General features: G+C 47.7%; 1 protein-coding gene across 3 annotated transcripts in view; it reads right to left on the bottom strand.

Annotated features, from left to right (window-relative positions):
- Nucleotides 1-149: 149 nt before the first annotated feature.
- Nucleotides 150-11395, bottom strand: part of LOC122380575 (choline/ethanolamine kinase-like) — a 17128-nt gene continuing 5882 nt past the window's right edge. For 2 of the 3 annotated variants that reach the window (XM_043363856.1, XM_043363853.1), the window contains exons 2-9: nucleotides 9831-9933; nucleotides 7975-8074; nucleotides 7645-7767; nucleotides 7204-7337; nucleotides 6857-6976; nucleotides 5583-5835; nucleotides 1744-1956; nucleotides 150-1407 (exon numbers count right to left, since the gene is read on the bottom strand). In XM_043363856.1, the coding sequence (XP_043219791.1) occupies nucleotides 1297-1407; nucleotides 1744-1956; nucleotides 5583-5835; nucleotides 6857-6976; nucleotides 7204-7337; nucleotides 7645-7767; nucleotides 7975-8074; nucleotides 9831-9922 (1146 nt within the window). In that variant the 5' untranslated portion in view covers nucleotides 9923-9933 and the 3' untranslated portion in view covers nucleotides 150-1296. Of the gene's footprint in view, nucleotides 1408-1743; nucleotides 1957-5582; nucleotides 5836-6856; nucleotides 6977-7203; nucleotides 7338-7644; nucleotides 7768-7974; nucleotides 8075-9830; nucleotides 9934-10154; nucleotides 10568-11395 lie in introns of those variants that run through there. The other variant, XM_043363855.1, reaches the window with a different exon arrangement.

The following is an 11395-nucleotide window of genomic DNA, read 5'->3' as shown; positions in this document are numbered from 1 at the left end:
GTTATTTTCATGTTTCCAGATGAATTAGGGTCATCTCATGATCTCCCCTGAAATGCCAGCGCCTGCGCTGTGGTGTTTATGGCAATCTATAACTTCGTTCGTATGTCATACGGCCGTCATATTCAGTTCACACTGGAAACGGGTGAATATTTTCCATGCTCACGGTTTATTTTACAGCCATGTCACATTCCTTGATTCACAAACACTTCACTGTGTTCCCTCTTCCCTGGTAAGCTCCACGTATTGGACCAGGTGAGCTGTAAATAATGCGCGTTGTGTTATCACTATTCCATTGCAGGATTCACAAACAATGGTGATCACCCTGATCGATGAATCCAATCGTAATTGCACGCCACAGTTGCATATTGATGGACCATCTGCTTTGGTCCCAGCCAGACATGCCAACAGCAGGCAATCATACTACCTACATGCTTATACGTTTTCAAAGCGATAATCGAGATTGTGATATGATAATCGTTTGTAATGTCAGCCCCATTCACTCGTATTTACAGAGAAATTGAAGACAAATCGTCTGGTCTGACAGACTTCTAATACTGACCACTCTCTTCTAAAACTAACATGATCAATACATCATTTCTCTCCATTCAAACACTTTCACATCTAAAACCAATCACTGACCAATTATCGCTTGCACAGTAGTGAACTGCAGTCTACAGCGCTCTGAAGTCTATTCACAACCCATACTCACAAACAGACTCTTCTTGGTCTCCGATGGGTGCACATGAGGTACTCGCTAGTCGCTGATTAGGAATGCGCACATGAAACACAGCCCACGAAGAAGACACACATTTAATGGATCACTCGTTCTACCATTTAGTGGCTGATGGGTCCAGTAAGGCACGTAATTCGTCTCGCGATCGGTTGTGAGCAATGGCACATCTAGTCTCTACCCTGCTGGCTGCTGAGTGGTAATCTTTGCACCCCAGAGGCTTCTACGCTAATGGCTGGCTTGGATTTGTGCAGCCGATACACACTGAGCGCTCAACATAGCATCGCTGTAACTTGTAATGTGCCATCCGTGATGCTCCCCTGTAGAGCCCTGAGCCTCCACTCGAGACGGTAGCTCCTCAATGGTTGGTACTTACCGTATCGCCCTCTGCTATTTCCCCGCTTCGCACCCAACCGCCACCTAGTGTGTCCACGCGTGCCGCGGTTTGGGCTCCAAGCTGACGCCTTGTCTCGGCGCGACCGTCGCTGCAAGAGCCAGTCATACATCCGTCGTACTGAGCTCATCAAGACTTGTCTGACCCGATACCGGGTCATGGGAGATGACCTCTAGTCGAGGTTCCGTTTCACGCCCTGTGCCATCTTTGGACAGCGCGGGTCACTTTCCATGAGGTGCTGCTTCTGTCGCTGGTATGCCTTCAGTCGGCACAGGCTGTAATCCTGAAACGGAGAAGGGGAAGTAATGTTAACCACCTGGTTTTCTATGTTGGTAACTAGCAAATGAGTTTATTAGTTTTAAGAGTGCGATTTAACTGCACTTTGTCGACACCTCTGAAAATCGTCCCGGATAATCGGCCCGGTCCATCGGACTCAATCAAAGGCTGCCTCTGGTCGCCAATGCAGTCCGTCCACTAGCATGCCGTTCACTTATTTGTGGCTATAGGTTCGAATCATTTTTAGTATTTGTTCGAATTTTACTGTAAAACAACAGGTGTAGATCTAGTGGTAATTTGTCAACGTTTACACTCCTCTCCGCCGCTCCGGCCGTACACTAACCCAGTATCCGAAGTTGATGGACGAGGTGGCCGCGTTGGTGATGCTCCAGACGGCCCAGAACAGGTGCGAGCCCAGACTGTAGACGTTGATCTCGTCCAGCATGCTCTCCTCCTCTCGCTGCAGCTGCTCCTTGTCCATCACCGGGTGTTCGTCGTCGTCGTCCACGGCCGCAGTCTTGAAGCGGTGCTCCAGGTAGGCGCGAATGAAGCGCAGCTGCGGACAAACAGGGGTGATTGTTAGTCATGTGGTTCAGTAGTGGGCAAAAGAAGAAATGCATTTCGGCTGTGCTCTGAGCTGTCAATGGGCTCATGTGTTACAGGTTTGCAAACAAGGTCGCTTGGCTTCTCGCTCATTGTTCTGCACACCTCAAAGTTTTTTTTCGCAATTTATATCTTTTCTGCATTGTTTGCTTTTACTAGGTCATTTACGAGTATTAGACCGAATAGCTTGTAGCATGTAGTTTAAGCTTTGTTTGATCGTTTTCTGCGCATCTGACGCTTGGAAACTGCGATTAACCACCTTCTAAAATGTTGTTAAAACCAGTTAAATTGTGCCCGACTTTATAGCTTGGATGACCAGGAACACGGTTCTGGCATTTATTTTTCATTAAACTTAGGCTTCCCATATTCCAAACACAAACTTTCAAATATGTGACGTCACAGCCCAAAATTACCTCCTTCCCCAGGCCACATTACTGTCATAAAGCTGATTCTTTTTACTCTGTAGGCACCACAACAAAGTTCAGACCAAGTTTTAAGTGATTTTTCAACGAACAAACCCATTTAAATCAGAATGACTAAACGAGGTGACGTCACACTAACGGTCGCTCCATGTTGAAGATAGGGCCTTGTACAAGGCCCATTTTCAAATGAAGGGAACGAATTTCTTCAACACCAAGAGGCCGCGGGGGTTGCAACCTAGATAGATAGTGGTTTCTGAACCTCGCCGCAAACTTGGCTATCTCAACTCAAACCCCATGTTAAAGGTGGGATAGTCCCTTTAATGGTAGGTGTTATCATGTTTTATGAATAGCTTGTAATGTTCAGAAAAAAAAACCGGTCAGGGATGACAAATGCCTTATTACAGAAGCGCTTATCTCGGACCGTCATTTTATAGTTTTCGATAGCGTACATTTATCATTTGTATAGTATTCTAAATAATCCACATCTGGTTATTAGCCCCCACCGGACCCACCCCCTGTTTTTGCTTCGGAGCCTGCGTATCTGTTCGTAACGAAGTGTCCGTTTCATCGGCATGGTAACAATATGAATTGTCCATCTGCCTCTCGGCCTGGTGCGCGACCTCGCCGGTCCTTTATGATTAATGTTCTCCGCTTTCCGGCCTTCGGAACAGTGGCTGTCTGACTGGAGTTACCAGGGCTGCCGACGGGCTGAACTCAGGCCAGGGTGATTGAGACAAGGGACACTGATCCCGGAAAACACATGGCTTAGAGTTTAATTAAGTGATGGATTTGACTTTTTGACTTTGTGGAGTGAGCGGTTTCAATAGTTATGTATTTAGCCGACAACGACCTTGGGAAACGTTAAAACTCAATACGACAGCCCGATAAGGAGTGCTGTCTCGTCTCATGAACCCGTTTTTAAGTCATTGCGTTCTCCGACCCGTCCAAGAGTGTTAAGCTCTGGCAGGACCAGCACTGAACCCGCACCGCACGTACTGTTGACGTGGATTCTGCCGTGCAGCTCACTCTGTGTTATGTTACCCAGTTTTGGACCAGCCAGACCGCGTCCCGGTTTCGGCACATGGTCGAGGGGTGTGTGAGGGGTGCACACCCCCTCAGCAGGGAGGTGTGTCGGCTTCCCTCGCTGAAGGTGACCGCTGGGGACAAGTGCACCGGATAGCGCGCCCGCCAGCAGGGTCTGGCGTTGGTCTGCAGCTGCAACGCCGGCGTCGCCGCCGTGCCTACCCGGTGTCTGCGTCGTAAGTGTCTGTGTCTGCTCCAAAACATGTCCGGAATTCTCCCCGGGATGTCGCTTTTTATTAGAGACACCGGTCGATCTCAGGACCGGGCTCAGTGGACGTTTTATATATATATATATATATATATATATATATATATATATATATATATATATATATATATATATATATATATATATATATATATATATATATATATATATATATATATATATATATATATATATATATATATATATATATATATATATATATATTTTTTAAGCCGGGCCTCCTTTTTAGGTCTAGGCCAAATTGTCCTGTCGGTATTGGTATAACATTTGGTCGAAATATCTGCACACTGATTTCGTAAGTAAGCATTGCTTTGGTTATGGCCGGGGACATTATTTGTGCAGTTTTAGTGAACAAACCACGTCTGCCTCCCTATGGCAACTGTAATGTCGAACGTTCCTGAACATGTTTTCTGTCTCAACATGATGCGGATTATGTCGGAAATTACGCACCCTTCAATGACGCCATGATCCCTGCTTCTTGTACAATTGGCAAAACAATTTGACATTGATAGGTTTGTTGAACACCCACGTCATGACTTCGCAGCTGAGACGGCGAGACATGGTGGTGGTTGACGCATTACCAATCGAAGATGGAAAATTATTCTGGGAAAAACTGAGTGGATGATGACAACCTCCGACTCTGATAAACAAGGATGTCCGGGAGTTGGCGTCTCACTGTCCTCCCACGAGCTTTGATCTGGGAGGAAAAATGACGCACGCCAAGCACGAAACGAGCCTCGAGGTTCTCATTACTCCAGTGTGCACTCATCAGAACAAACCATATTATGTGCGACGCATCGTGCCATGTTCTACGTATGTACTCTTGTATATTACACATTGCTGCCACATGTGACGCATAGCATGCAATATGTACGGGCATTTGGATGAGATATGGAACAAGCGTGTGTCTGTTCAGGCTTTCTGCCATCATCCCCATTCGACCCAGTATGGCTTGTTTTTGAAGAATGGGAGAAAAGAACGGGAGTAAAATACGTTCCCCAGGGAAACAATGTGCCGTAAGTCGGTTTCTTCAGACTCGCATAGTGATACTTTTATGGTGAACTATGGACATAAAATCCGGAATGTTTCCTTCAATTCATTGCAATTGCTGGTGCTGGTGCTGGTCACCTTCGAGTCCCATATTTTAAAAGAAGAAAATTCCAGACAGTTCCACTTTGACACATCTGTCAGAACTGGAGCATTCGGCCTTCGATTACTGCGTGCTTTTGCTCGCGACCTCCATAGCGCGTCGAACATTGGTCGTCTGCAATCATTCAGACCCAGCTGCCAATGTCACCGATAAACAATTTGAACTTTTCTCAGGAGGCTTGGTCGGGCTCAGAATTTCCGACTGTTTTGCAGTCTGTGTTGATTGGGTACAGGGGCTGGCTTTGTACCGGTGTCTGTTGAAATGGAGGTCATTGGACGAGTCCACTCCTCATTCGACTGGCAGTAGAGCTAGCCGATAGTTTGGAAACAAGCGGATTGCCTATCACTGCGCGCAGTTCCGATTTGCTTTCACTGAATCTTGGAAAGGAATTTGCCTTTTGGTTACTTTGCTCTTTCTCAAGTGGTAGAATGAAACCTGCCAACACCAAAATGTGCTGTAGTGTTTGCGCTTTTTTATTTCCGCTTTATACGTCAAGCCTCAGTCACCACTCATCAGCCATTGTCAGATCAGTCATTGGTCAGTAACTGGAGAATCCCACTCGCTCGTCCCAATTCAGTTCGCTTGTCGGCAAGGGAAGGGAAAGCAAAGAAGGTTCATACGTCCCTTCCGTAACTCGTCCGTCCCTGCCAACTCGTCCCCTCATCCCTACCGCTGGGGACTCAAAGCTCCCTCACCTGTTCATCCCGACTCGGCCATCGGTCCGGGTGCTCCGTGAAGAAGGGCGGCTGCGGCGAGGAGTAGTCGTACAGCCACTCGCAGAAGTGGTTGGCCAGGTCGAAGCCACGGTAGTTGTAGCTGCAGTACTCGAAGTCGATCAGTGTGAGTCGCTGCCGACCTCCCTTGACGTCGCTGTGCCGGAGTACGTTGCCCTCCTGGAGGTCATTGTGGCAGAATACCACCGGAGATGGTACTCGGTCGAAATACCGCCTGAGGGCGAGGAGAACGGGAGTTGAAGACCGCTCGTGGTCAGTACCGCCGTGGTCCCGCCGTCAGTACATTTATGAAGTTAATTGTAATTCGTATGTAACTGCAGTAGCTTACGAGTATTCTATGTTGATGTCCCTAGGGAAAACGTTTAAAAGGTTACTTGGACGATGGACATTAACTGTTGTGACATTGGATATGCAGACATGATATTAGTTCGTTGTAAATCAATGATCCGCGCATTGACTGCATCATTCGACGACGCAATTCTGGCGACCTCCGACCTCGGCACAAGGACTGGACCAGCCGGCCGGCCACGTGAGTGGTCTGGACGGCGAACCGTCCGCGGGTGGACCCCGGACCGAGAGAGACTGGTGCATAGGGCAAAGGTCACCACAGGGGTCTGTTCGGAACCCGTGTCATATCGCCTCCTCGACCGGCGACCACACACAGACAGACAGACGGACAGACGGGGGGGGGGGGGCAGATGGACAGGAGCACTGGGAAATGTTGGAACATGAACTCAAGCTGCCTGGCTTGTTACTAGCTGAGGTTTTGTGCGTTCTGGTGGAGCGTGGCGACAAGCATCGGGTTACACTGTATGGTATCGTTTCTACATACTTTTCAAGTGAGTCATTTGCCAGCATGCATGCTTAGCAATAAGTTAATGCGTTTCTACTTCCTACCTCAAGTTGACCTTTTAATATCAAGCACGACATCGTTATCAACGTGACAATTATCGGCCGGCGCTGACCAAGCCCTGCTGCATCTTTGTATTGACAAGCGTGCCCTTCGGAATCTTGGTTAAAAAATCAAAATTTTGATTGGAAATTAACTCCTAATTTTGTTTTCAGAACCCTTCGTGACCTTTGTCATCTTCCGCTTGACCACGGAGAACCTATTCAAATGCACTAGAGAACCTCCAAAATCAAAATCAAACCTCCGGTACAAATGCAATGTCATGCATTACTCTACATACTACATATCTTCGTGCCACCCAAGGCCGTATATAGGTGCCACCTACTTGAGCCACTCCATTTCCTGTTCGAAGCTGACCAGCCGCAGTGATTTGATGACATCCACCTTGTCGGCGTGCTCTGCCATGGTTCGGTCGTCCAGACACTCTTTGGTCATCCGGATCCACCTGTCGGCGAAAAGGGAATAAACAGTTTGGTCTTTCCAACATTTTAAAGTCTGTTCAGTTATTCCAACTATTCTAAAATCAATATGAAGCCGTGCTCAAATTATAGTTGCCTGCAAACTAGCGAGCCACAGCGACTGAGGCCCATGTGCTGAAGCTGAGACATAAGAAGAAATTATGTAGTTTAAGAGAGGTATAACTTATAAGATTCTTTGTCAACGCTTTCTTACTTTTTCATCATCTGCCAGATGAACCTGGGCTCCTTGCAGATGGGCACGTCTAGCGAGTGGACCGTGGCCAGCTGACGGGCGATCTGACGGCTGACCTCGGGAGAGCGCAGGTCACTGTACCGCAGAGAGGAGGCCTGGGGGTGCAAAAGACATTGCCGTGTTGATCCGTGACATCTCAACATATCTTTCTTTAGTGCATCGTAGTATTTCGTTCAGTAGACTGGAAATAGGCGATTTGTTCATTTTCAAACGTCGATGAAGATGTTATCGATGAAAAATGTGTGACTTACGTTTCATTGACGTTTAGCGACACATATAATTGAGTTGACCGTACCTATTGGTTTCCAGCTTTTGTCGGTAAACTCTGAATGAAATATGAACTCCTCTGTCATTCAGATCACTGACCTGCCTGATTCACTGATCACTGATTCAGCCACTGACCTGAATGAACTCCTCCAGCCTTCCCCCGGGGAAGATGCCGTACAGTTTGGGCCCGAGTCTCCGCTCGGCCAGCAGTGTGAAGATGACCGACTCCGTGATAGACTCGTGGCCCCCGTCCTGCACCTGGATAGGAGCAGAATCGTGAGGGAGGGCTGCATGATGAATTACGAACGTTTGGTCAATCCGCTGCCTTAGCAATTACAGACCAATAATATCACGACTGATTCGCGTTACCTAACGCCGACAGTAAAATATCATGGAGTTCAGTGTACTCACAACGTAATGGGAATGTTCCTCTCGCGAGTTGTTGGGATGCGAGGCTCTGCTTACCTGTCCATACATCCTGAGCAGCACCTGACACGGCTCCCCGGCCAACGGCTGCTGATCGTCGGGCAGCTCGCACAGAAACAAAAAGTTGCTCATTCCGCCGCTGAAAACACACATATAGTTTGTCACGGATTGATAGCTACACAGACAACTGCACTATAAAATAATAGTGCCCAATTTTAGAGCCGCCTGTCCGTAGGTAATACTGATATCCAAAAACAAAGTGATTACTGACTTCCAGAGCTGTTCTCGATTAGGTATATTGGAGCCGTTTTTGTGTGCCTTATCTGATTCATTTCAACCTGATATGATAAAGTTGTTTGGTTCAGTTGCCAATTATAGAGGTTTGATTTGTTTTTCTGTTAACTTGGCCAAGAACTTTTGATTCTATCGACCTTGGTGTGTTCTTGATGTTCTTGATGATTTCAATTCCAGATCGGAATGGAAGAAGAGCCGCGTAGACAAGTGGACTGCAGTGTATACGAGCAGCGTGGTCCACTTTAACGCCATATGGAGACCCTTTCCGATTTAAGAAACCAAGCTTTAATTTAACCTGTAGTCTCATAGTGCGCATCGGCGTTCACAACTTCGTCATGATCGTGTCTAGTTCCAATCTACGAACTGTTTCGCGTTAGTGACGTTCAAAGCAAGCACACGCGCTGCGACCTCTCATCTGTTGATTCCTCTCCCCCGCCTCAAGTTGCGTTGAATGGAGCCAGATCTCAAACAAGGCTCGCTTTCACAATCCACAAAATATGGACCGAGGCCGGCACGTTTGTCGTATGCTCGTGGAAGAATTCCGGACTGCGTGGCTGGCCGTTCGTATAGCGACGTAGGCCGGATGTTATTGCATAAGTTCGTTCTTCTGCTGGCGTTGTCTTCGGTCTGGTGTCTGGCATGCCAGGCCGCTAAAGCTAGCGCGTTGCGCACTGTACGCATACATTTCCACTGTACGCTCTGGCGTGCCTGGTTTGGTTGTAATGGGCTCCTTTTCATTTGAATTGATAAATGTGTGGATGATATGCTCCGGTTGTCGTCGCCGTATGTAAACAGAAGGGCAGAAATGTGAACACTTCCTATAAGTCTTCGCGTATTTTGTAACATTAACTCAAGCAAGGCGTCATTCGCGGAACGGCACATGTGGGTGAGCAATGGAAAACATTTATGTCCACAGTTGATGCGGTGATATTCTCTTTTATCGCCGATGACTTCGAACGATTTTCCTCATGATTTTAGTCACATGTTTATGTGCGAAGTAGAGCCCATCGCCGAAATGTCAAAATAAGTTTTATAGACAGCGGCCATCCGAATAAAAAAAACTCAAGTAATGTTTCACTGACATTTTTTAAATACTTTTTACCCACAAAAAATATATCATTCACTAATACGACTGAGGTGCACTGATACCATTCAAATGACGGTGGATGCAATTGCAAACACATTAGAAATATGTAGAAAACTTGCGGGTAAGTTGGGTGACAGTGCCCATTTTTTTTGTCCATGTGGCTCAGAGTCACAGGTGTTCGTCATATTTGGGGATCGTATAACCATCTGGGCAGCCCTGGCACGCTAGTTGAAATACAAGGCGGCCAGTCCTTTGTGCTAGTTTTGTCGAGACTCGAATATGATATTGGCTCGAGCACAAATAACAGTAGTACTACTGTTATCTGTGGCCCGAGACTTTGACTCGAGGAATAGGAGAGAACGTATTGGTAGCCAATCCTCATTGAGTGGATGTTACATACGAAATGAATTTGTTTTAAATACCTTAGCCATGCTCGCTTCGGCGTATGAGCGTGACCAACCTGAATGGTTTAGTGATCGCTTTATTTTCTGACGAAATGATACACGGGACCCACCTGATGGGTTTGATGACCATGTCATCTGGCGAGATGAGCTGCCACGCGCCGTGCAGGTAGTCTCGGCAGAGGCCGTGCGCCTGGTTCCGCATCTCCTCGACACCTGGAGGCATTGTGAGCTCCGTCAGCAGCCGTCACCAACTCTATGAACACCCTTCCTGCCGCAGAGCGACGCTGCCGACCCCGGGACACTCCCAACACACTCCTCGGAGTTCGGACACTCTACAGGCACTCCCCGGTCAGTGAGCGGCTGGACGGCACTCTTGGACACCAGTCTGCGATCCGGGGGAACGCAGCCTCTGCCCACACCGTCCACACACTCACTGGCAATCATTGTCGGTGGGATGCGCCGCTATCGGTCGATGTTCCTGGCCTCAAGTGTTCCTTCTCCGCGTGTGGCCACACACACACCTCCGTTGTCCTCTTTGGGGTGCTCGAAACCGATCGAAGGTCACCCGAGCGCGTGGCTTTGTCCGATTTTCTACCAATCCAAGCCGCTCTGGCCACTGCCGCTCGACAGTTTATGTACCAAATGCACGTTCGTATAGTTCGGCCACCCTATATTCAAATGATAAATACGCTTTGCGATTCTGTCTGAATCAGAGCAATGACCTCTCTAAAGCACTTCAGTTTAGATTCAGACTGCGTTATCGGAGCTCGGGACGGTTTCTGCGCATCTAAACTGGACCGATCAGCATGCGTATGCGTCTGGCTCCGGCGTTACGTTCGGTTTAAAATCGTCCGGGCGGTCAGCGCCTCCTTATATAACAGACGTCCGAGCCGCCGCCGTCGTCCAGTCGGTGACGTCATATTGACGTCATACTGTGAGTGTGGACGGGGTTCCCGGCAAAGAGGGTGTGTCTCCTGCGTCATAACCCTTCTGGCGAGGTCATACGCTGCTGCTCCGTACGGAGGGAGCCCCCGGCGAGGTGAAGGGTTTCTGGGAAAGTAATTATATGTAGGTATGTGAAATTACATGCGCTCGGTAGGCTTCAGACAGGGCGGTGATTGACGGCGTTTTTATCACCTCCCGGCGTTTTCAGTGGATGGCCGACGTATCAGTTCTAGTGGATGCTCATTATCGTTTTTAAGAAGGCTAATAACAATGCATATTTTTTCGAATGCGGAGTATTTCTATTATTGCCTTCTATTGCGTGGGTTCATCTACATAGATCTTTGCTGAGTTTGTTTGCACTAATATGTGTAGGAAAGTGACGTAGAATCAAAATGGAATTTCACGGGATGAAAACCATATGCATGTTCATCACTCATCGCTAGACAAATAATCATGGTTAAACTGCGCCATGGTTTTCAGCACGGCACTCTAGTGATATGACTCAGTACGAGTAACGAGGAATACATTTTCTACTCTGATCATGGCCCATGACCTTTGCTCCGTGCGGATTCTTGCATGGAATCAGCCTCTGTGAATTCGCCGGTGACCAGGAGACTGGTCTGTATTCTTTCTGTTTGTAGCACTAAGCACTTCTCAGCACTCCAGATCACCCATTCGAACAATTATTCCGCTTGTCTGAGCCAGAGGGTGCACGCTTCCAGCCTTGACA

The sequence above is a fragment of the Amphibalanus amphitrite genome, unplaced genomic scaffold (assembly GCF_019059575.1).
Source record: "Amphibalanus amphitrite isolate SeventyFive unplaced genomic scaffold, NRLGWU_Aamphi_draft 000101F_arrow, whole genome shotgun sequence".
In the NCBI taxonomy this organism is placed as follows: Eukaryota; Metazoa; Arthropoda; class Thecostraca; order Balanomorpha; family Balanidae; genus Amphibalanus; species Amphibalanus amphitrite.
This window is presented reverse-complemented; position numbering and strand designations above follow the sequence as displayed.